Here is a 26,099-nt window from a genome sequence, read left to right as displayed (position 1 = left end):
TTCTAGCGGCCCATTTCAGCAGCAGAAATAGTTCATCGTCGTCGTCGTCGGTGTTGAGATGGAGGGATCAGTTGTGGAGCTGAGGTGGATGGCTGCTCTACTAGATCTGAGGTTGACCCTTGATCTGGTCGAGATGAGGACGCTGTTGGTGGAGTTGTGGCAGAAGAGGGAGAATGGCTTTTCTTCCTCTTTGGGACGTTGGGGAGTACTGACTTGTAGGTCGGGATGAAGTTGAGTACCAAAGGGGCTTTGCGCTTGTGGACTGGAAAATCCAATAGCTTCTTCAAACCCTTTCTAGGGAAAAAAGGACTTGCGGAAGCCTTTTTCTGGTTGGGAAAGAGCTGTAAGAAAAACAGACATTAGAACAAATGAAGTATTGAAAACTTAAAAAACAAGTAAATAAAAAACACTGGGCTTTTACCATTACCCTCTACAAAAACTGTTTAAGGAAAAGGGTAGAGGTGGAGGTCCTCATCTGGAGCGAACACCCAGTTCCCCGAGATAATGAAGTAATCATCCCCGGCTCCCTTGTTGGAGTCTGGGAGGTCGGCGACGATTTTATACTCTGTGCACCTCGGCTTGAGGTAGTAAATATAGCCTTTCTCTAATTTAAGGCCACACATGGTGTAGCAGTATTGGATGTCGGCTAAGGTAACCCTAGCATTCTCTTGTTTGGCTAATGTTATTATACCATTGATGATTCGGTAGGAGTTGATGGCGAGCTGCATTGGGTTCAACTTATAGTAATGGAGTATCTCACGGAAGAGGATGTCGAGTGGGAGCCTAAGTCCGCACTCTATAAAGGCAACAACAGGAAAAGGCATGAGATTTTTGTCGGGCATGATAGAGTCGTTCTCCCCGGCCAACCTCAGATGAACGTCAACCGGGATGTCAAACTCCTGCTTGAAGTGTTCTAACTTGGTCACAGTGTCTACCCTATGCTTCCACATATCCATGATGTCAGCTTAGGGGATGGTGAAGGGTTTCAGAAGGCGGTGTTTTGAGACGGTTTTGAAGAACCTCGGCTAAAACCTAAATATGAGCTTTGTAAGTATTTGTGGAGATTTTTTAGGAAAATTCGTTTCATTTTTCCTAAAAAATTGTAGGTTCTACAAGCAAATCCCAAACCTAGATCTATGGAAACGAAGATTGATGGCACGAATCTGGAAAAGACACAGAAAATAGAAAACAGGAATGCGATTCAGAGCCAAGAACAGTGATAGATCATCAAGATGCACAAGACAAAAGTTTGCATAGGTGTGTCAGGCCAAGAACAGTGGCAAAAATAAACAAAGTATAGTATGTATTCAAGAAACGAATGATGACCTCGGGAATGAAGGACATAGCGGGCTTAGCCAACGTGCTAGAAGGAAGTACTGATATAGGTTCCATCACCTCAGGATGCCGAGGTAATAGAACCTAGGGGGTAGTTGTAGGGATATATTTTCTGAGCACCAACACGTGGCCAAAATGACGCCGACGTGTCAGCCAAGGTGCCACGTGTCCTAGTCGTAACGCCGAGGTGATCTTGGCTAGGCCGAGGTTATCTCCGAAGATATCAGAATCCGGGATAAGCGGATAAGGGACAAGAGTCCTAGAATGAGGAAGGAACTCAGCCTGGATAAGGATAAAACTCTTAGGGAGTTTATCTTTATCTATTAGAGAGTCCAGGATAAGCACTAAATTGAAGTCCATTGAAACTAGGCTTCTATTGGGACTAGGATTGAGTTGGCTATAAAAGAGAGGCACCCCCAATGGGTCTAAGGTACGCAATTTATATTCAGAACAGTGAGTTAAGCATTATTGATTATCTTTGAGAGATATTTGATTACTGACTTAAGTATCGGAGTGCCCCCAGGTGGACAAATTACCGCCAGAGTCTCTTCTTTCTGTGCAGGTCATTCAGGCACTATCTATTTTGCCAGTACTTTCCAACTGAATACTGAGTTAACAGTGTGGTCAGAAATTCACTCACACAGTAAGTATGCTTTTTAACCCTAACTTGCACAACTGAAAAGCCCCAAATCAAAAACCTAATTTTCCAATTTTAAACCTAACTTCTCAATAATGTTTTTTCAATTGCAAGTTTGGAGATCAAACCTATTGTTTGTCTTTCTCTCTCTCTCTATTTCGTTTTTTTTTTTTTTTTTTTTTGGGTTCTCAATCGTATGTTTTGGGCCTGCTCAAATATAAGTCGTTGGATCTAATGCAAGCACTGATCATTTTCTTTGAGCAAAATAAGACTGCAAAGCGCATGATTGAATTTAGAATCTAAAAACTAGGAAGTTTCATGAATCTGAAAAGATCAACCATTTAGATCGTTTAAAAATAAATAAATAAATAAATAAATAAAGTTGAAATTAGAACATAACTACCTTTGCCTTTATCTAACTGCTCATACGGGAATTTTTTGAAATAAAAAATTGTGACATTCACACCAACCAACTCCAACATTTGCCTTACATAATAGAATAGCCCGATGTTTGTTTTATATAATAGAATAGAATAGTATAAATAGATAAATAATATAAAATTAAAAAAAAAAACCTTTAATTATCTCCAACACCAAAAGCACGAGAATTTAGCAAATGAATATACAGAGCAATGCAGGAAAACTAGAGATCTTGAATAATGTAAAGGAGATTTATGTGTAAGTTTTAATAGGTAGACTTATTATCCAATAAGTGTTATGATAATTAATGATATTTTTTATAAAACACTATTAAAAAACGTCACTAATTGTTAATTTTCAGTCATAATTTGAAAATGTCACAAAAAATATCATTAATTATAAGTTTTAGCGACAATTTAAAAAAAATCGTCACAAAAAAAATTACTAATTTTTAACTTTCAGTTACAGTTGAAAAATTCGTCATAGAAAAACGTCACTAATTATAAGTTTTAATGACAATTCATAAACAATAAAAAAAAAGTTACTAATTATCAATTTTTAGTAACATCACAAATTTTTTTTTTTAACAACGATTTTAGTTAGACTTATTTTTACAGAATTTGATAAGAATTAAGTCCTCTAGGTAGTTAATAATAACGAATCCGGATCTTCGGTCGCCTTTGCCTATAGCGCTTTCCTGTAGCGCCCCAAAACGACGTCGTTTTGGGGCAACTTTTCAAGAAAAAAAAAAAAAAAAAAAAAAACTCAGAAAGTGGGGAAGAACCCATTAATGGCGTCGAACACAGAGAGAGAAAAGAGGAGAGAGTGACGATGAACACAAACACACTAGTGTCTTTAAAAGTGTCACTCTTAAATCACTCTTCAAAAAAGCTCAGGTGCTGCTGCATTCCTTTCTTTATAAATCACTCTCTCCTCTTTTCTCTCTCCGTGTACCCTTTTTATTTTCTTTCTCACTCTTAAAAACAGAGCACTGCAAGTGCAAAGAGCTGCCCAACTTCCTTTTTGCTTCTCTCTCCGAGTGTCTCAAGTTAGGCGATAGACACTTCAAATACTAGTGTGTTTGGTTATGGTGGGTAAGGACGATGAACACATGAGGAAAATGGATTTGATTGGGTTTGAAATTTTTGATTGAAATTTTGGATAGTTAAGGGCGATGAACACAGGAGGAAATTTTGGGTTTGAAATTTTTGATTGAAATTTTTTGGGTAGAAAATGAGTCTGATTCTGTTTTTAGCTTTCTTTCTCTCCTGTTCGATACCGTGAGTTTTGAGGAGTTGGACTACTTTTACGGCAGATGGGAGATTGTTTGCTACTCGGCCGTAGTTGACTCCGATGGAACCTCCATCTGCAAATGTAGCATGAAAATGTTAAAAACCCAAATAAATTAAAGCTTTATAAAACACATTGTGTATGTAGAGAAATTAAAAGTGAAGCCATTTTTACCTAAAAGTGAGATGATGGAAAGGAACAGGAAGAAGATGGAGAGAGTGAGAGAGTTCATACTCTGGTTCTGGAAGAAACAGAGCATGTAAAAGTAGAGAGAGATGGGTCTGAGTTCTGCTCTGTTTTTTTTTTTTTTTTTTTTTCTTGAAAAGTTGCCCCAAAACGACGTCGTTTTGGGGCGCTACAGGAAAACGCTACAGGCAAAGGCGACCGAGGATCCGAATTCTAATAATAACTACACCAAACAAGTCCAATATATATAAATATAGGGGAAAGTCTACAAAACACAAAACTTATACAATGAAATCTAGCAAACTACAAACAAAAAAGAATCCAGATTGCAGAATCAAACACATAAAATCCAAAGAAAAACCTAAACAACCATCACTTGTATTCAAACCATGGTGTCTGTATAAAATATATAAACTGATATACATACATATATATATATATATATATATATATCAATTAAAAGAAACAGCAAATGTCCTACAAGCGCAAACCCTATATACTTCTTCTCTGGGTTTTCTCAGAATTCAAACCCTCAAATCGAATTTCGTCTACATCTTTCTATTGAAATAAGATGCATCAATGAATATATAAATGAAAACAAAATAGAGAGAGAGAGAGAGAGAGAGAGAGAGAGAGAGAGAGAGATGAGTCGATCTACGAGAAAGTGACGACCTGAACTGTGTTCCTTTACAACAGGTAGTGATCGGTGTTTGTGGCGGGAGTGAACCGGAGCAATGATATATATATTTCGAGAGTGACCAAACCGGTTCGAGCCGAAACATCAACCCGGGTTTAAGTTTTTTGCGCCAAAAATGTTAAAATTAACAAAAATTATAATCTAAAAAATTTACGGATAAATTACAAATAAATCCTTAAAATTTTCTTTAAATATTAATTGTCTCATATAATCCTAAAAATCACAAATATCTCCTTATTATAATATTTTTATTTATTAGAATTAACATAAAAAATAAAATGAATAATGCTAGAGGTCCACATTTTACACCCACAAATGCATCTACAGTGATATGGCAAAGGTAGTGAGTCCCATATTATTGAGTGTCTAACCGATCAAAAATTAACACTTATCAAATCACAACATTATGGGTTGAATTGTAATTTTAGGGGTCTAAAACATTTTTCAAATAAAATTTCTAACTAATATCCTATACAATACAGCATTGCTATATCTATCGAATTTGTGCATATTGATTGTCTAGCCGATCATCTGGGCAATCGACAGGCTGATCATCTGGACGGATGTTAGTTGACACATTGGTAGATAAGGGTGACAGTCGTGGTTGACAAGGGTGACGTCGACAAATTATCTGGCTGGATGTTCAGCTTATGTAATTCGGGCGAGCTCAAATTCGTTAGATCAATCATTTTTCTTATGTAATAATAAAATTACCTAAATTGTTAATTGAAATATATTTATGATATCATTAAATTTATTAATTGACTTTATAATTTTTTGATAAAATGAATTATTTGTTGTGCAATTTTAAACTTGAAACGTGATATGTAAATTTTAAAACCACATGAAACAACTTATATTTTGAGCGAACTCTAAAACCACATGAAGCAATTTATATTATTTTTAAGTTATCATTTTCCGTGCCAGAGAAACAAATTGGGACAGATATCAAAGTCCACAAGGACACAACTACAAAAATGAATCAGCACCGAAGTCATAGCCCATTATATTACTCACAAATATGAAATGCACTAACCAAACTTCCATTTCCATGCAAAGAGCCCACGCAAAAGGTCAATTTGATATCCAATCCCAACTATGGACAACAGTGGTCATTTAGGACTTCGCTATCTATGCACAGTGTCTCTGTTGAAGAATGATTCAAAGTCGGACTTGGTCTTTTCAGGTTGTTAGTAGTGTTCATATTTTACTGAGTTTGTTTAGTCAATTGGGTAGTTGTTGCTGATATTATGCTAGTGGCTGTAGTGGTCTAAGTTAGTGCCTTAGTGGTACATAAAAATCTGTTTGGTTGTTTTGGTTGTAAGCCTATATATAGGCACATTTGCTTCAGTATTTAAAATGAGAATAAGAGGACCCAACAGTTCAGTTTTTATATATTTCTTCGCCTCTGTTTTCTGGTTTTTTGCCTCTGTTTTCAGTGTTATTTTTTTTTTATCTCCAACAAATTTGGTATCAGAGCATTGTTGAGAGAGTGAGAAGAGAGGGTAAACACGTGAGTTGAGTGAAACACCTGAGAGGAAAAACCAATGGCCAGCAACGGCAATGCAATGAGTGCTGCACAACCACTCATCCCTGTCTTTAAGGGAGAAGGCTATGGATTCTGGAGTATCCGAATGATGACCCTATTCAAATCTCAAGATCTTTGGGATTTGGTAGAACAAGGCTACGCAGATCCTGATGAAGAAACAAGATTGAAGGAGAATAAGAAGAAAGATTCGAAGGCGTTGGTGATTATTCAGCAGGCTGTTCATGACAGCATCTTCTCACGAATTGCAGCGGCAACCACATCGAAGCAAGCTTGGTCAACTCTGCAGAAGGAGTTTCAAGGTGATTCAAAAGTTATCGTGGTGAAATTGCAATCACTACGGCGTGACTTTGAAACCTTGTACATGAAGAATGGAGAATCAATTGCTGATTTTTTGTCTCGGGTTATGACAATAGTCAGTCAAATGCGATCGTACGGCGAGAAGATTTCTGATGAAACGGTTGTTGCAAAGGTACTGAGAAGCTTGACTCCAAAGTTTGATCACGTTGTGGCTGCCATAGAAGAATCTAAGGATTTGTCAGTTTTTTCCTTTGATGAACTGATGGGGTCCTTGCAAGCACATGAGACAAGAATTAATCGATCACTTGAAAAGAATGAAGAAAAGGCATTTCAAGTGAAGGACATAGTCACCAAAGCTGCAGAAGGTGACAGTTCGACAAGCAGAGGCCGTGGAAGAGGAGGATTCCGTGGTTGTGGTCGTGGTCGTGGGTATGGTCATGGTAACGGGAGAGGCAAAGGTCGCTTCGATGGGCAACGACAGTCCGGTGAGCAAAGAAACTACAAGAATGGTGTTCAATGCTATCATTGTAAGAGGTATGGTCATATAAAAGCTGATTGTTGGTACAAAGACCAGCAAGTGAATTATGCAGCAAAAAATGAAGAAAGTAGTAAGCTTTTTATGACTCATTTTGATCCTAACAATACGTCAAGCGATGTGTGGTTCATAGACAGCGGCTGTTCGAATCATATGACAGGGATGAAATCCTTGTTCAAAGAGCTTAATGAGACGCAGAAGTTGAAGGTGCAGCTGGGAAATGCCAAAGAAATGCCAGTTGAAGGGAAAGGTACAGTGAGCATTAAAACTACCCATGGTAACATAAAGCTCTTGCATAATGTTCAATTTGTACCTGATTTAGGATATAATTTGCTAAGTGTTGGGCAATTAATGGCTGCTGGATATTCCATCTCATTTGATAATGATGCATGTGTTATTAGAGACAAGCACTCAGGCCATACGTTGATCAATATCAACATGACTCAAAACAAAATGTTCCCATTGGAAGTTTCAAGCATGGAGAATTTTGTCTTTGCCGCTAGTGGAAAAGATGACTCGAAGCTATGGCATTTGCGATACGGGCATCTCAACATCAAGGATCTGAAATTGATAAAAGAAAAAGGTATGGTTTTTGGACTACCGAAAATTGGTTCCATTGAATTATGTAAAGGATGCATCTATGGGAAACAAACTAGAAAGTCATTTCCAGTTGGAAAGGCCTGGAGAGCTTCAACGTGTCTCGAATTAATTCATGTTGATTTATGTGGGCCTATGCAAACTAAATCTTTTGGTGGAAGTCATTATTTCTTGCTATTTACTGATGATTATAGTCGCATGAGTTGGGTTTATTTTTTGGAAAACAAATCCGAAACCTTTGAGAAATTTAAACACTTCAAAGCTAAAGTTGAAAAGCAAAGTGGATTTTGCATCAAAGTTCTTCGCACTGATAGAGGTGGAGAATTTCTATCCAAAGATTTTGATCTTTTTTGTGAAGAAAATGGCATTCAAAGGGAGTTGACAACTCCTTACACTCCAGAACAAAATGGCGTCGCCGAGCGGAAGAATCGAACTGTTGTGGAGATGGCAAGAAGCATGTTACAAGCAAAGGGACTTTCGAACAGATTTTGGGCTGAAGCTGTGGCAACATCAGTTTATTTATTGAATCTTTCTCCCACAAGGGCAGTCATGAATCGAACTCCGGTTGAAGCTTGGCGTGGCACAAAACCATCTGTAAGTCACTTAAGAGTTTTTGGGTGTATTGCTTATGCTTTGGTAAATTCTCAATTTCGTCATAAACTTGATGAAAAATCTGAAAAATGTATTTTCATTGGTTACTGTACACAATCCAAAGCATATAGATTATATAACCCTCTTAGTGGCAAGTTTTTAATTAGAAGGGATGTAGTATTTGATGAAAATGCAAGTTGGGATTGGCGTGGAAGTGATGAGAAAATGCAACAACAGGTTCCTATGTCCATTGGAATCTCTTCAAATGAAAGTCAAGTGCCAATTCCTACAAGTTCATCCGGTTCCTCTATGGCATCACCAAGTTCACCAACGAGAGACTCTTCGCCCACTCTTGAAGAGTCTTCAGATGAAACACCACCCAGAAAGTTTTGATCCTTGAGAGACATTTATGAGTCTTGCCAATTTGCTCTTACTGTTTCAGATCCTATGACTTATGGAGAAGCAGCTACAAAAGAAGAATGGCAAAGAGCAATGGTGGAAGAATTGGCAGCAATTGAAAAGAACAGAACATGGGAGATGATGGACTTGCCGGAAGGCAAAAATGCAATTGGTTTGAAGTGGGTGTTTAAGACAAAATTTGGTGCAGATGGAAGTATACAAAAGCACAAAGCTCGGCTTGTGGCGAAGGGATACGCACAGCAACATGGCATTGATTTCGAAGAAACTTTTTCTCCAGTAGCTCGGTTTGAAACTGTGAGAATTATTTTCGCATTGGCTGCACAATTACAATGGCCTGTTTATCAACTTGATGTGAAGCCAGCCTTTCTAAATGGAGATCTACAAGAGGAAGTTTATGTAACTCAACCAGAAGGCTTCATGATTGAAGGCAAAGAGACAAAGGTGTACAAGTTGAGAAAGGCGTTGTACGGATTAAAGTAGGCTCCTCGGGCATGGTATAGCAAAATTGATGGATACTTTCAGCAAAATGGATTCTTGAGAAGTGAGAATGAGCCCACTCTCTACGACTACGTGAAGAAGGAAGGTAAAAATGATTTCATCATTATTTGTCTTTATGTTGATGATATCATTTATACAAGCTCCTCTAGTTCTCTTGTGGCTGAGTTTAAATCACGTATGATGCATGAGTTTGAAATGTCTGATATGGGTTTGCTGCATTATTTTCTTGGCCTTGAGGTCCAACAAGCAGAAGATGGGATTTTTATTTCCCAAAGAAAATATGCCAAGGATCTTCTTAATAAATTTGGCATGCTTAATTGTAAACCAGCAACTACACCCATGAATATCAATGAAAAATTGCAGTGTGAAGATGGGGCAGAAATGGCTGATGCTAGCAGGTTCAGAAGCTTGGTTGGTGGTTTAATTTATCTAACCCACACTCGACCCGATATTGCATTTTCTGTTGGTATGATTTCCAGGTTTATGCAACATCCTTCAAAGCTTCATTTTGGAGCAGCGAAGCGGGTCTTGCGTTACATCGCTAGAACTATGGATTATGGGATTTGGTACTCAAAAGTTTTTAATTTCAAATTATGTGGGTTCACGGACAGCGATTGGGCAAGTTCTTTGGATGATAGGCTGAGTATTTCAGCAAATGTTTTTACTCTTGGATCAGGAGTAATCACATGGAGCTCAAAGAAGCAAGCCACAGTAGCATTGTCGTCCTCAGAAGCTGAGTACGTTGCAGCCACTTCAGCAGCTTGTCAAGCCATATGGTTAAGAAGAATGTTGGCTGAACTTCAACAAAGGCAAGAGGGAGCAACGGAGATCTTTTGTGACAACAAGGCAACCATCTTTATGACAAAAAATCCAGCATTTCATAGCAGAACAAAACATATAGATATGCGTCTCCATTTCATTCGTGATTTGGTTGCGAAGGAGGAGGTAACTTTGAAGTACTGTACCACTCATGAGCAGATATACTAACGGAGTCTTTATCAAAAGAAAAGTTTTTCTACTTCAGAGCTTTCCTTGGCGTTTGCAACTTTGAATCAAGGGGGAGTGTTGAAGAATGATTCAAAGTCTGACTTGGTCTTTTCAGGTTGTTAGTAGTGTCCATATTTTACTGAGTTTGTTTAGTCAATTGGGTAGTTGTTGCTGATATTATGCTAGTGGCTCTAGTGGTCTAAGTTAGTGCCTTAGTGGTACATAAAAATCTGTTTGGTTGTTTTGGTTGTAAGCCTATATATAGGCACATTTGCTTCAGTATTTAAAATGAGAATAAGAGGACCCAACAGTTCAGTTTTTATATATTTCTTCGCCTCTGTTTTCTGGTTTTTTGCCTCTGTTTTCAGTGTTATTTTTTTTTTAATCTCCAACTGTCTCTATTCTGCGAATTTGTCCTAGAAAATTCAAGTCACATGACATAGTAGTACAGTGTGTGTGCCGGAAGGTTCTAAATAATTTAAACATGTCCCAGTTCCCGGGCCCAGGGGGTGACCAAGTTCAAGCACCAAAATCATAAACACGGTACATAGACCATAGGAATTTCAACCAATGAAGTAATAAATTTAACTTGTCACAATGAGGAATCAAGAGCCCCTCCTCAATCTTCAACACTTCAAAAAAATTATTGCAAAAATTTTACGGATCAAAAACTACCTACAAATAATGATAGCCACACAACAGTAGGGCCTGCCATTAAAGAGGTTGCTCCACCTGTACTTTCTCATAAGCAGTTTTGCAAGGAAAATAATTCTCTGCTAGCTATATATACAAGCATTTTATTCCTTGGATTTGAAACCAGAAAACACAGACCCTTCAAATCTTACTCAAATTTATAACAATGGACAATGCTTTTGATCATGATAACAACATTGATGGTAAACACAGCAGTGCTTGTTCTTGTTGTAATATCAAGTGACTGGCTGGCTACATTAAGAAAATGCATGATCATAACCAAGTATACAAGTAAAATGATATAAGAATAGCCGATGAATCGATGGCTAATCTTCTCTCTCTCTCTCTCTCTCTCTTCCTCTCCTTAGTGACTGACAACAACAGTCATCTCCGTATATTCTCCAAAGTTCATGGATTTTTGAATGCCAAGTGAAATCAGCACCAACCTTGAGGCCATCTATTTGTTGGGTCCCACTTAGGGAACCATCTCCTCCTCTTTGACCCAGAACCTAGAGTTATTGTCTTCATCTTCCGCGGGCGCCATATCAACTTTGCAAAAAATCCTCTGCGCGCTGGTTTGGGGGGACACCCAAGTTTAGGGGCTTGAGCCTGAGGAAAGTAAATGGAGTCATCATTGGCAGCAGGAAAGATTTCATCACGAGTCCTTACACTGTTAAGCCTTGCATACCTTTGTTCAAGGGCCTCCTTGGGTATGTCTCTTGCCAATAATGGAGAAGCACCGCCCCAGTTGTTAGCCCCCAGAGACGGGTGTTGGGGTGTCCTAAATTCTAATAGTTCCCTTTGCCTCATGTCCTCTCTCTTCCTTCTAGCTTTCCTTCCAACTTCTCCACTAGTCTCTTCACTTTGTGTAGATATCTTCCGTGTCTCCTTATCATAGAAATATATAATAGGAGAGATTTTCTAAGTCCCCATTGGATTCTCCTTCAAAGCTGTAAGACAGTTACGACAACAATAATTTATAGAAATTAGCCTTTGAGAGTGACTGGTTAGGAAGACAAGGCAGCAAAAAGACTAGCCATCTCCTGTAGAATGACATTCAGTTAAAATTTTGCATGTTTGATAAAAATTTTGAGTAAGGACATTCTTGTAATGAATTCACAGCAGTGCCATAATATTGTGAAATACTCAGAATGAAGATGCGGAGGGTGTATGTGCGTGTGCGTGTGCGTGTGTTGAACTACTTGTGATCAATGGGCCGAAGACACTAGTTGGAGAGATGGAAGAGCGGCTATTCCAAGAACTTAAAATAATGCACATGTTCATCTGTAAAATATTCACATGCCAACAAAATTGCAGGCCACATACATAGTACCTAGTTGATTTGTTCGGTTTTTATTCTATCACCTGATTCCATCTAATGTACTGTTGTGCATATTGTATTTTAATTTAGTATGGAGTTGTTGATTACAAACTCATCTTAAAGCTTAAGATATTAGAGAGAGGAGCAACTTTATTATTTATATTCTATTCTCAACAAGACGAAACAAAAATATGTGTGTGTGTGTGAGAGAGAGAGAGGCTTCTGATTTACAGAACTTGGGTCTCTCATCCATTGTACGGCTTTGTCCCTGTATATATATATATATTGATTGATTGTGTTGAAGGAACTGTCTCGTAGAAGCTGATCAAAAAAATAATTAACTGTCTAGGTCTAGTAGAATGGACTACTTGTATTGATGTAGTGTTTTAATTTGATTATGTATTTGGAAAGGCCTATTTGGTCCACAGTGGCAATATTATCATTGTTAACTTCTGGTTGGCTAATCTTTGTCTACGGTCCTATAAAAAGGGAATATAAAACTGACAATAAAAAGAATATTATATTTCAATTCCTATGACAAGAATGTGTACTTACCTAGTTATAATTTATGAAATTGCAGACAATACTCTTGATGTAAACCAGGGTTACATATCACCCTCGTTTTATTCATTAATAGATGAAAGGACAGATATCATTTTATATATATTAAGGACAATAAAATGTCATACAAATTGTCATCATCAACACTTAAATTACTTTAAAACTTAATTTTACAAATAATACACCTTCAGCATGATAATTGCAAAACCTATGGACAGAAATCAGGTTTGTGTCATCTTATGGAATTGAGAAGAATGCGAAATGCTCAAGTTACCTTTGTTTGGTGCCAAAAAAAATATGTTTTATATCTGATGGCATACTCCTCAAATCTTCTTATATTTTATATTTGTACTAACACCACAACTTTGCTGTCTCTATTAACTCCTAAAAACCCTGTTTGGGAAGTTAGCTATTTTAGTTGACTTTTTGACTAGTTTAACCTAGCTAAAATAGTTGTGTTGTTTTTTAGTTGATTTGATGGTTGTGAGAGAAAAAATGAAATAATTATAGATTAGATGTAATATTTTGTCTTATTGACTATTTTAACTTATTTTGTCTTTATTGTCTATTTTAGCAAAAAAGGCTAAAAAAACAACTTGCCAAACAGGGCAATTGTGCGTCAGATGTAGGACTATGTTTTTATTTTGACTCCATACTTAAGCTATAAGATTAGTGAGTCGCCACCTCGGTACACTTGCTTAGGAGTTTTTAGTTTCTAACTGTCTACAGTTGACCTCTTCATTACACCTCTAATATGCTTTAATCCAAATTCTATGTTGTCAGCCCAGTTTAAAAATCATTGTAGGGATTTTGTCGACATTGTTTATCACAAAAAGCATAGAAGTAAAAGGATTCAAACAAACCTTTGTTGAGTTAGATGTCACAAAATTTATTCCAACTTTTCGAAATTGAAAAGATGTGCAGTAGCCTTTCTTTTCTTTTTTTTAGGGGGGCTTAAACTAATTTGCCCGATCCTAAAATTATTTTAGGAAAAGTTTCAAAATATTAATCCTACAATCCAGCTTTTCCTATAAATTTGCCAAAATAAAATCCAAAGGCAGAGAGAATAACTCCATGGGTAAGCTTTACTTTGGGAGGGTTTGAGTCAAGGATCTCACGTTAGGAGGTCGAGCCTAGGCTATTGACTCATTTTCAACAAGCCAAACCATAGTGCACTTGAGACACGAATCATTTACATAACAATCGTAACTTAAGAAGTATGGACACGATGCAGACACTAGATACTAGACACGATAATTTCAAAAAAATGGAGACACAGACGGACACAACAATAATTTTTTGTATATAATGTTATTTGCTACGTAGATTAATATTATATTCACAAACAATCAAAATTAACAAAAATTAACACTAATTCAATATAAAAAAATTAAAAAACACTCACTCTTTAGGCTAACTCTTATAGTTTGTCTTTTTTGTGAATAATCTATCGATTATTTAATGGGCAAATTACATCAGTGATCCGTATATTTTAACCTTATGTCATTTTGGTCCCTACACTTTCAATTGGCTCAATTTTGACCTTTAATTGTAACTCGTGTTTCAATTTAACCCAATTAATAATATCGTTACTGTTTTTTAAGAAAATTATCACTAAATTGGTTGAGTTTAATTGACTCAGTTGAGTAAGTTTATAATTTTGCCCTTAAAAATATGACACGTGACACTTATGCGCGTATTTTTGATAAAAAAATGTTAAGAATTGTAATCAATTAGACCAAATTAAGGCAAAATCATAAATTCGGAATCAAAATTGAACCAACTAAAAGTACAGGAATTAAAATGACACAAGAGATAAAGTACAGAGACTATCATAGTAATTTGCCCTTGTTTAAATCTATACAAAAAGTAATGAACATTCAATATCCAACCTCCAGCATCCATTAAGGGCATGTTTGATTGGATGGATTAGAGCATGGGATTGAGATTATTAATCCGTGGATCCAATTATCCTAGATTTGTTTTAACATTTTGGTTTAAGATTATTAATCCAATGGATAATTAATCCAACAAATTTGTAAGATTATTAGTGTAATGAGATAGGAGTGAGATTATTAATCCAATGGATAATTTATCATATTAATCCGATTGGATAGTGAATACCACACTAATTTGATAGTATTATTAATATTTCACTATTAGTCTTGTGAATCAAACATGACCTAAAAGCTCTAAAGAAAAGGATTAAGAACACAAGACGCAAACATGCTAGAATAAAAAAACACTAGTCCTTTGCCAATCTCAGTAAACAAAAGAAGAGATGCATAATAAAAATTAAAAATAAATAAAAAGAGGATGCAAATTGAGAACTGTGGCAATCAAGGCACACTACTAAAAAAAATACTTTTTGCGACCGCTACAAGCTGTCACAAATAATAAAAAAACAGTCGCAAAAGACTTTTTGCGACGGCCTATGCGATAGCAAATGAGGGTCGCGAATGTGGGAGTGACATACTTTTTGCGACCGCAAAACAACAGTCGCAAACTATTTGCGACCACCTAACCTACTTATAGCGACTAATATTTTGCCGTCGCAAAAGAGTTTAAAAAATGCCTACAATGTAGTAGTGACCATCTTCTTACCGTCGCAAAAAAAAAAAAAAAAAACCTACAATCGTATATATATAGATATATATATATATATATTCAAATATTATATACAATAAACGTAAAGACATTTGCAAAAATCTCAATATTCATGCATTATTTTTCATTTCTTCCTTTAACAAAATCTCAACATTCATGCATTCACACTTCTTCTACACTTTCCTCGAAACTATCACCAACCTCAAAATATACTTTCCATTAAACCAAAGAACTAAACAATCAAAAAGAATTGAAAGTGAATTAAATACACATCCATGCTTCCTAGGTCCACACAATATTCTTTTCTTTTTTTAACCTAAATGATGTGTAAAAAAAAAAAAAAAAAACTGCTCTACTCTTACTTGCATGTCTTCTTCTTTTCCATGTAACGCATTACAGCGCTGCTCCTACTAGTTGAAGGGAATGAACTTTCAGGACACAATGGAGGCGACTCTCCCATGAGAACCATTGGAGAAGCACCAGTCTTGATGATCTGCAGCACTACTCTCCACGTTAAGACCAGAAAATGAGATGCTGGAATGGGCATGCGTTGCAAAGCAAAGATTTGGATCAGTTTTAGAGCGTATCACGGAATCAGCAGATGCCGGATTGCTGATAGCCGGCTGCATTGACTTAACTAGTCCAATTGATGACCCCTGGGGAAAACAAGCAACATTTGATGATAAGTGCATTTTAAATCAGATGTAAACTCACAAATAACAAGGGGTTTCAGTAGTACTTCAATGAGAGAAAGCATTAGCGTTTATTTAGAAACTCCAGCAAAAATATTTGATGACATACATACAAGTGTGAAATGTTTGCTAGAACGTGATTGACAGGTGTTGAAAGGAGAGGAGAGGTGTTTATGTCAGTTTAGCAAGCCATAATCATGTCAGAAATTCAAGAAGCATGGCTATGACTGAAAACGTGTCATATAACATTCCAAGAAAAAAGGCCCAAAGCTCAAAGCCAATGAGTAAGGTTGAGAGGGCAAATAATGATGGTACTGTTTGGCTGACTAGAATGATTAAGATTGTGAGGACCAAGAAAATATATGAAGAATGGAAGAGCAAAATCTTCACAACTATGCTGTAAAACAAAGGTGTTGCAAGAACTATCACTTGATCATATGCAAAAGTCCTACTATGAGAATTCAGAAGAGAATGATAAACTAAGAGCAAGGTGTGCAACCATGGAACTATAAAAGCAATTTGGTTACACCAACAAGATGATCATATTTGTCTACTTGGGTAATTGACACAGGAGCTTAAGAGAAATCGAGAAAGCCCTTGCTTGACACGTATGCTGAATGAAATCACCAAATAAACATCTGATTGCCCATAATATAGGAACCCTTTTAGAAAGAGAGACAGTTTGGCTCAGGCCCAATAAACAAAACACACACAATTTGTCTATATATATACATGGCTTTGATGACTCTGTTAATATACTCGGAGAGACCGACATTATGCATTCCATCCTAAAAACTTCTTTTCATCCCAAATATATCCTACAAGGAATTTAAATATATCTGGCATATTTAAGTTACTAAATATATCTGGCATGTTTAAATACATCGTCAGTTTCAAAGATGAAACAAGATTTAAAACACAAAACAGAAATGATGTCATGTACACCTACCCTATGAGCTCCAAGAACCTTTGTCAGATAAGATAGCAATGAACTAAGAATCCATAAAGTTAGTCCTTTAGAACTGAAAATATCTACACCAGGACACCTGTTATTTGACCCTCACTTCCAAAAGACAGAATTGCAATATCACTATAAATTTGTCAGAGGCTCACATACAGACTAACTAAAGGTGTAAATCCCAACAACAATTACACTACCCACTAAGAGAAGAGGCTTAATAAGTATTCTCCTCACAAGTTATACATCCAAGGCATGTGCCAGTCTTCAGACAAGTAGAAAGCAAACAGGTCAGAATTGACCACGAAGCAATATTAGAAAAATTGACCACTGAATTTTTACAAGTTCAGCATAGTGATAAAATAGGGGGTAAGGTCTAAAAAGATTAATGTTATCAAGGACACAACCAGATTTAAACATATCAAAAGAGAATTAAGCATGTTCAATTTAATAAAGGTAAGTTGCAAAGAACAATACTAAGCTGAGAGTATTAAAGGGCCTATGCATCCCAGCACATGAGAAAGAAATAAAAGATGACTACCATGCTTTGGTCACGCCCACATGAAATTTATGAAATATGAAAAATCAATTTTGCAACTGAACATAATCATGCCCTGAAACAAATGAGGCTTGGACTATGGAGTTACAATTGAAATAAAGAAAAACATTGATAAATTTTAAAAATTTTGTTCAGAATAAGAAGAGATGACAAGTACCAAAAAATAATTAATAATGTAATACCTCTATAGCACTTTTTCCTTTTAGTACTCGTTCTTTATCAATGCCCCAAGATAGGCATTCAGTATTTCTCCTTCCTTCACGGTCTGTAAAAAATATATCTGGATTCTCTTTCCCAATCTCCATTGATTGTCCTTTCCATAGATTAGTTGAGATAAAAAGCAAAAAGGTTAATGAGTCCACATCTAAAAGAGAGATTTTTCAGGGGATTATCATGGATTGCAGTGAAATCATGAAAAATTATAATGTAAAGCATCTTCAAGCTCTATGTACTCCAAATACGAGAAATTGCAGTAAAGTTACATAGTGGCAGGCTTTAGTCATAATAGTAGATTATTAAATCCAAATTTGCATGTTCAAAAATTTGCAAGAATGGAATTCCTCGTAAAATAATGAATTCAAACAATGAAGCAAAATCTTGAATGACCTGCAATTTCAGTTGGAACTCTTGGATCATGGTAAATAGTGACCAAATTGAACTGTAGCAGTAAATTTTACCTAGCAGAAGAAATTGATCCAAATAAAAAATCGCTCTACTGAGTGTGGAGGGAAGGGCAGAGAAGAGTGCGCAAAGCCCTCACGAATGTATCAACTGAGATAAGAAAATACAAGCCAACATCGATCCAATTAAAAAATTGATGAACAAATTAATTTTTTTGTGTATTTCCTATGCATACTAATATTCAATACTCCATGCATTTAGCTATATGAATTGAATTCAAATTCAAAAGCGAGAAAGATATCAGTAGCAAGTAATTCATCATTTAATTAAGATCTAAATTACTTCTGAGCTTCATCAAACTTAAATTGATATTGAAAACTATAGAGAGAGCTTGAAAATGCATTGCACCAGATCTGGTACATATATACATGTACCAAATAGTTCAGTTTTAGGAGAATTTGATCAAATGATCAAAAATCTAAAATAAATAACAAATAAATGTAGTTGTTTTTTGCTAGCATGACCAATTCAAAAGTCCAAATCTTAGATTTAATTTAACATAGCAAAAAATATGATCAAATTTTCAGCACGTATTAATTCAACTAAACATTTCAAATACATATATATATACAAGTTTTCTTCCAATTGAGTATCAGTTGATCTACAAAATCATCAAACGTGTTTTGGCTAACTTAACCTCAATGCAAACGCCAAACTTAAAAACTTCACAAAATCGAAATTGAAAATCAATGTACCTTCTTCGTGTGCATCATCAAGCCATTGCAAGTGTAGATCCCAACATCTTGAAGCTTCTTCACATCTGCGGCATTGATTCCATGAGCAATCACTACAAAATCACATGGATACAAACAAAAAGAAATTATAAATTAAACTTCGATTAAGTTAAAACAGAGCACACGCCAATCCAATTTTTGTACATGTAGAACCACAGAAATCCATCACCGATCGTGACTATCGAACTTACAGTAAAGATATATAGATGAAAATTAAAAGCAGATCAGAAAAATATGTGAATTTCGGTATAAATCAAAGTTACTCAGCAATGAATGAACACAGATATATATATACACATATGAAAATATAGCAAAAGGATTGATTCGAACCAACGCTTCGTAGTCGAGAGAGAGTTAGATCAATCATGAGTTCAAATCACTCCAAAATCTATACACAGGTATTTGAAATAGAAATAAATAAGAGAAGAATAGAATTAAATCAAAGCGATTCAATCAAATAGCAAGAGTTTAAACTCATTCAAATTGATTTCACAGACAGGGCCAGAGTATAATTCCATGAGAATACAGCTAAACACACACAGATTTCCACACACACACACACACAGACTAGGCGAGTGGACGGTAATCGGCGCGAGTCATATCACGATCGACACAAAGCATCACATAGAGAGCGTAAACTATTCCAGGAATGTAACCTAAGATCGTCAATACCAAGCATATGAAGAACTCTACCTGCAATACACAATATATATACATATACAAATATATAAATATGAATGTATATATAGAGAGAGAAAGGAAAGAGAGAGAAAGAGATTCATACCACTAGAGTTACGACCATGGCGAGCAAAGAGAGCGAGAGAGACAAAGAGTGCGAGAGAGCTAGAGAGACCTCTCTGTTTATCAATGTCGTGAAAATGACAGTGAAAGGGGCTTAGGGCATAGGTGAGTGTAACAAAAGGGCAAAATAAATTGGGGTCAGTGAAGGGAATAAAAAATAGGGGTAAAATATGCCTTTTGGCACAGATCATTTCCAAAAATGTTTTCTTTTTGCGACGGCTAAGTAGTGGGTGGCAAAAAACTAGACGCAAAAAGTCACTTTTTTAGTAGTGGCATGTAAGTTTTGAGTAACCTATGGAAGACTCAAGCCACAGCTTCTCATGGCTCTGGTGGAGATACTATAAACGTCTATGTCTATAATTCATCAGAGCAGGATCAATAATCATGATGATCATCTTGTAGCTGCTAACAGGGTAAAACACAATATTCGCACAAGAATGCACAATATGATAAAAAAGAGAGCTTAAAGACAAGAAATCAGAAGGAAGAAAAAAAACAAACCATGCCATACACTTGAATCCAAAGTATGTAATCAAGCCACATACAGGACCTACAACTTCTGAGATTAAAAGGACTATTGCATCATTTTTTGCTATTGAGTTGGTGTATGCGGAAATAAACCTTATAAAGATGATAACATACCTGTGGCCTCCCGAGCAAAATGAACTGCCAATCTCCCACCTCAGTAGAAGCCATCCTCGATGATCTGTATAAGAGTCTGAAATCCAAGTGAATTCTGGAATTTCAGACAAAACACTCATAGAATGTATAATCAGACCCTTATAGTTGTCAATTTTGCTTTATACATGATTGGGTTGGAGAGCAATTATTCCAACCCCCGCCCTTCGCCCCACCCATCGACCCATTTTTAAAGTTTGTATTTCTTACAAGTGATTATTCCCATTAATATTTCATTCCAATCAAAACAAAACAAAAAATGATAAAAAAAATAATCAATTGATTATTAAAATTATGAAATTCATGTAAAATTGGGAATTGCTATTATGAATTTTTGATTGGTTAATAATAAATTCATCATGTAAGTTCAAAAAAATATGAATCCTTAAAACTTAATATCTAATTTAAATGTGATTACAGTCGTATGATTTTGTAGAATGCTTAACTAACATAAGGGCATTACTTACGTCACATTTGTAAACTTTACCAGACAGTATATCAATTTTTATTTTTATTTTTGCCCGCAGCACAAACTGAATGTTGGAGCCCAAGAGTTGTGCAACTGGTCTAAAAATTCAATCAGAACTGCATGATCAAATCATCTAAAAGACTACAATGCAAATTCATTTAAGTTACAGCATTGCTTCCTCAAGCCATCTATATTAGCAAAAAATTGAAACCTTCCAGCTGGATTTCATTACATCAAAATTCCATTCAAGTAATAGGGGTTAAAATGGATGAGGCATGAGCCAATATTTAGTGAAATAAAAACATTTACATATAGACCAAAATGTACAGGACATCTTGAGCAATAACAATCTGCATCTTTCAATTAACTTAAGGATGTCAAATTTCATTGATTGTTCTCTCACATCGATTGTTTTCTCACTTCGCTTCCACCAGTCTTGCACGCATTAATTCCGGACTTGATATCTTATTGATGCTGCAAGAGGACAAGATGTAACGTCAAACAACTCCTTAAATTTGAACATACACTTCCTAATACATAGGACTACTAAGACAAAACCCAATATATATTCTTGTATTCTTTGGATCATGATTTAAATGGAACTCTAGAATCTGCAACAAAACATACAAATTATAGATGAAAGGCTCACCATACGAGAATGTCTCCACTAGATGCCAACTTCTCATACATCCATTCAGGAATCAATTCTTGCAATAGTTTAAGTTGCTCTTCAACTTCTCCTGTGAACAAACACAAGACAAAAGAAGTTAACTCAAACAGAGCTTTCACAACATCAAAAGAGTTTAAAATGCTGATGATAAGAACCAAGGCTTACTTCTATCAACAATATCTAGGTGGCTGCACACTATCCTGTGCATAAGCTCCTCTTTTGTAATAACAGATCGCTTGATTGACTGAAATAGGAAAAGAATCATGTCAAAGAGTTTAGGTAAGCTGGCAATCATCTGATGCCGCCTCTTTGCTTGTGAGATGGCTGGATCCTGTTCCTCTAATGTTTTCTTCTCTTTCTCTCTAATCTGCAGATAGGCAAAGTAGTAGTCAGTTTCTTATTTGAATTTATTTTGAAAAAATATAATCACAAGCCTTTCTGTGTGGAGTATGGATTTAACTATGTTCCTCTCCAACAAGGGATAAAAAGCAAGAGCATGCATCAGATGAGTAAAATGATGTTTTCATCAAAAAAATTCTTTCTCTAAATGACAACAGTAGAGCTACCTTGTGGTACAACTAAATTGTATATCAGGGAAATTGTTGAAGGACACGCTACAATATTAGCCATTCAGAAATCCATTTTGACAAGCCTCCCAGATAAAGGAATATAGTCACCGTCTTTAATCATTAGTTTTATTCAGTTACAAGTAGGCATCCCATGCATGACTACTTAATTAAGGTGGACCATTACTTCAATTGCCGAACATAAAATTAAAGTACTACACACCTTGCCTGGATCCCCAAGTCTGATGTTTTGCATAGATGCAAAAAAGGGATAATGAAATTTATGTCTAGATATACAGTATACCCAATTTCACCAAATAGCCAATGAATTCTATAATCTGAAATAAATTCTAAGATGAAAGGCGTTCCTTCATTGAATTAATGCATTGCAAGATTGCACCGTGGGCTTACGGATTGCAGAAGATTCTCGGGAAGAATATCGAAAATATCGTTGTCAACTGATAATCCTCCAATGTGATTGACTTCATCCTCCACCTTTGTATTTTTCACAGGAGTGTCAAATTTCAATGATCTGCTTCGGGGTTTACGTGTAACTAATTTTCTGGGTGAGCTAGTAGAATCGTCATCTGGGCTCATAAAACACCTTTTCTGTGGTTGCAATGCAGGTGTGGCACTCATCAACCTTAATGGAGTTGAAACTAGTTTTGCAGGAGTTCCTTGGATGATAGCAGTTTCTACGGAAGAACAGACTTTATTTTTCCAAAAACCTATCTCTTTCTTTGGAGTTGCAGATGGGAGTGACTGTAATATACTAGCTCGAGAAGCCCCAATTGACAAACATTTTTGGCTGGTGGTTGCCTTTAAAGAAAATCTACTGGCAGATGCACCAGTTAGCTCTTCACAGGAACTCTGGTCAACATGTGGTTCTGGAACAGGAATAACCAACGGCTGTAGAGACACTATTGGTTGTCCTTGGTAACTATCTACTGCTTCGCTGCGTGAAACTTTCTGTGAAAAGCGCTTCCGGAAAGACTGAGATAGATGGGAAGCTGCTGCTGTTGGCTGCTGTTCTTCAAGTGCATCAGCCAATGTCCCACGAAGCAAGGATGGATCTGAGGCCTTGGCGGTGCTTATATGCACATCTTGCTTTAATTGATTGAATGGCTCTGGTAGTGTTTCTTCTGGAACTTCCCCCTTGAATGCAGATAGACATTGTTAGTGACAAAGGGTATGTCAAAAAAGTGAGAACAGTTTAAGCAAAACACAATGTTAAATAATATAGGAAATCACATCTTCAAAATGCTAAAGAGATGCAAATGCGAAATGAGCTATAAACCCAAATAATACAAACCTAGCTTTCTAGCAGGGGACAGAATATTTACACATCAGGTTCAGGTGGTTAGGAAGTCTCTGAGATGAATGAAACTCAGTGCACCTCTTCAAGCGAGGTAGGTTTCAAATCATGAAGAGCCTAATAATCCACAATGGATTAGGACATCATAGTCCACAAGTAAAGAGTTTACCGGCCACAAAGAGGCAATCATAGAGGGATGGGCACAAGTAGCATGCATACCTCTCAACTGGTATTGTTTTGGGCAAATTACATATACACCCCTCGAGGTTTGACTAAATTACAGATACCCCTGAGGTTTGAGAAATTACGAATTCCCCCCGAATGCTATATTTGCATAAGAAATTAGGGGGTAATTTGTTATGAAATATAAACCTCAGGGGGTAAATTGTTATGAAAATACAAACCTCAGGGGGCGGGATGTAATTTTTGAAACCTCAGGAGTATCTGTAATTTAACCAAACCTCGAGGGGTGTATATGTAATTTGCCCTATTGTTTTCTGATAGCAGTCTACGCACTACTTACATAGAAACCAACACAAGCCTCTCAAATGGTGGGGCTCACAAAAAAGTGGGACCCACCTCGTGTGAAAAGATTGTGGCAATATTTATATGATCCTATACTTTTTCTTCCACACAATTAGGTTGATAGTGCAACAAACTCGAATGTTTTCAACTCCAATCATAACAAATAGTAATGAAAAATGAGAAGAAAAAAATGTCAATTTTAACTTTAAAGAACACCACCGCCATGGCCATCCAATGCAGTGTTTAGGACAATAGACATAAGTAACCGAACAAATGCAATAAATCAATTTCAAGTGTTCCAATTAAAATGTTTAACATATAAATCATGTATACCTTAGGATGGGCTTTAAAGAAATCCAAAAGCCTAGCATGAAAGACCTTCCTCATATGCGAATTCCCACTTGCATTTGGCTTCCTCTCATTCTTAATTGCATCAACATTCAACGTGACATGAAGATCCGGCTTCATACAACTAGTTTTCTCATCATGAACAAGAATCTTCTTTATCTCAATCACTTCTGGTAGAATGAATTTCAATTGTGCTAAATGACCATAAGAGAATCTCCTACAAATCATACCAACACACACATAAGAAAAAAAAGATAACAAATTCATCTGAAACAAGAAAGAAAGAAAGAAATTTGCGTGAATCAAAATTTTACCTATCAGTCAAACACTCCATTTTGGGGCTAATATTTGCAAATGTGGATCCAGAGCCCTTCAACCAGAGAAGCCGAATCGAACTATCCAAGCTATCAAAGAACTTACCCAAAATCTCAAACCTGAACACAAATTCAATTGCATCAACAAAAATTGATAGATACCATCATCTTGATACTCATAGTTTTTTCAGATTTCACAATGCTATTGTTTTTCTATAGCCATAAGAAAATCCACACCAAAGATTTACTTAAAACAAATATAAATTCAAGAAATTCTCCAAAAGACCCAAAGAAATCCTTTTTACTTTTTGGGGTCAAATTTACACATCACCCAAAAAAATGATTTAACAAATTTAGTAAAAAAAACACTAACACCCCCAAAACTTTTTAAATTAGCAATGGCCTTCATTTTCCCAGATATATCAGGACAATAAAATCACCCAAGATATACAACAATCACACCAAAAATCGAACAAACCGCATTCAAGTAATCCATTAAAAAATATTATAAACAGCCCTATTTTCTCTCATACTTAATTCATCTACTTTTGCAATGTCTATAGAAACAATAGCACCTGAATCCGATTAAACCCATATTAAAAATCTACGAATTTTATCAAACTCGCATTTAAAACTTACTTTTCCGGAAGCCTGATTTGCCCATCAAGCTTCTTCTTCGATTTGCCGACCTGCGCAACACTGGGATCCGACCCGACCTCATTTCCATCTGATCGGACCTTGTCGGGTTGATGACACTGGCCTCGATCCGACTTCTGCAGCTTTACGGCAGCCTCTCTCACTTCTTTCACCGACAACGCAATCCGGCGGTTCCGGACCCGACCCGGGTGGTCCGCCGGCTTCTCGGGGGTTTTGGAGATCCACGGAGACCGATCCGAGGTAGCTTTGGTCATTTGATCGGACGGCGATGGCTTTGATGAACTGAGAACGTTCTTCGACTTGAACGAATCCAACGGTAATGAGTCTGAGGAATCCATTGTCGTGCAGTTTCAGAGATGTGTGGTAGAAATGGGTGAGGCTTAGAGAGATAGAGAATGTATAGGTATTAGGTAGGGTTTATGGCGGGAACGCTGAGCTGGATGCCCTCTCCCGCCAATATTTCTCGCGGGAAGGGCAGTTGATCACGTGTGGCGCGGCCTTATCGTAGTAGGTTATTTTCCATTTTCTGGCTGATTTGATTATCTGGTGATATTTGGACCGTTGGAAACTAAAAAACGTTTGAAGTTAATTTCGGTCCCCATTAATTGGAACGTTGAAGGGAATTATTACTCTTGTGTAATGACATCTTTTAGTTTAATTATGATTTTTCGTATGATATTTAGTTATAGTTTTTTTTTTTTTTTAATAATTATGACTCTTATGATATAAAGTTATGTAATTTATGATAATCAAATTCATAAATGTCATAATTTACATATCGTACCCACTTTTTATTTATTTATATATAGGGATGGCAATTTGAAACCGGCTCGACGGGGACCCGACCCCCCGTCCCCGATAAGAATGATTTTTTCTCGAAAAATACCCCCGACGGGCCGGGGATGGTATTA

General features: G+C 36.4%; 1 protein-coding gene across 9 annotated transcripts; it reads right to left on the bottom strand.

Moving 5' to 3' along the window:
* Window positions 1–10,791: 10,791 nt before the first annotated feature.
* Window positions 10,792–25,751, bottom strand: LOC145804671 (CDT1-like protein a, chloroplastic). Of its 9 annotated transcripts, none has more exons than XR_014346922.1 (12): window positions 25,171–25,709; window positions 24,532–24,651; window positions 24,203–24,434; window positions 22,441–23,184; window positions 21,629–21,830; window positions 21,443–21,533; window positions 21,197–21,267; window positions 20,289–20,364; window positions 18,807–18,898; window positions 18,108–18,201; window positions 17,613–17,743; window positions 15,555–15,877 (listed from the first exon to the last, which is right to left on the bottom strand). XR_014346922.1 is itself a non-coding variant. In XM_082899433.1 (7 exons), the coding sequence occupies exons 1-7, from the start codon at window positions 25,524–25,526 to the stop codon at window positions 21,210–21,212; spliced, it is 1,803 nt and encodes a 600-aa protein (XP_082755559.1). In that variant the 5' UTR covers window positions 25,527–25,751; the 3' UTR covers window positions 20,987–21,209. The 9 variants fall into 9 exon arrangements, 2 of the variants coding, with proteins under 2 accessions (XP_082755559.1, XP_082755560.1); XR_014346923.1 differs by having other exon boundaries at window positions 20,289–20,352; XR_014346924.1 differs by lacking the exons at window positions 15,555–15,877; window positions 17,613–17,743; window positions 18,108–18,201; window positions 18,807–18,898 and adding exons at window positions 10,792–11,341; window positions 11,421–11,682.
* Window positions 25,752–26,099: the final 348 nt, after the last annotated feature.

Source organism: Camellia sinensis, chromosome 12 (assembly GCF_055761805.1).
Source record: "Camellia sinensis isolate YWXY chromosome 12, ASM5576180v1, whole genome shotgun sequence".
Lineage (NCBI taxonomy): Eukaryota > Viridiplantae > Streptophyta > Magnoliopsida > Ericales > Theaceae > Camellia > Camellia sinensis.
This window is presented reverse-complemented; position numbering and strand designations above follow the sequence as displayed.

Excerpts from the sequence above, each read along its gene's own strand:
- LOC145804671 (XM_082899433.1), bottom strand. The coding sequence starts at position 25,526 with ATGGATTCCTCAGACTCATTACCGTTGGATTCGTTCAAGTCGAAGAAC. Across the intron at positions 23,185-24,202 it reads TCTTTAAAGCCCATCCTAAG|GGGGAAGTTCCAGAAGAAAC; the intron begins GTATACATGATT and ends TCTGCATTCAAG. Across the intron at positions 21,534-21,628 it reads CCTAGATATTGTTGATAGAA|GAGAAGTTGAAGAGCAACTT; the intron begins GTAAGCCTTGGT and ends GTTTGTTCACAG.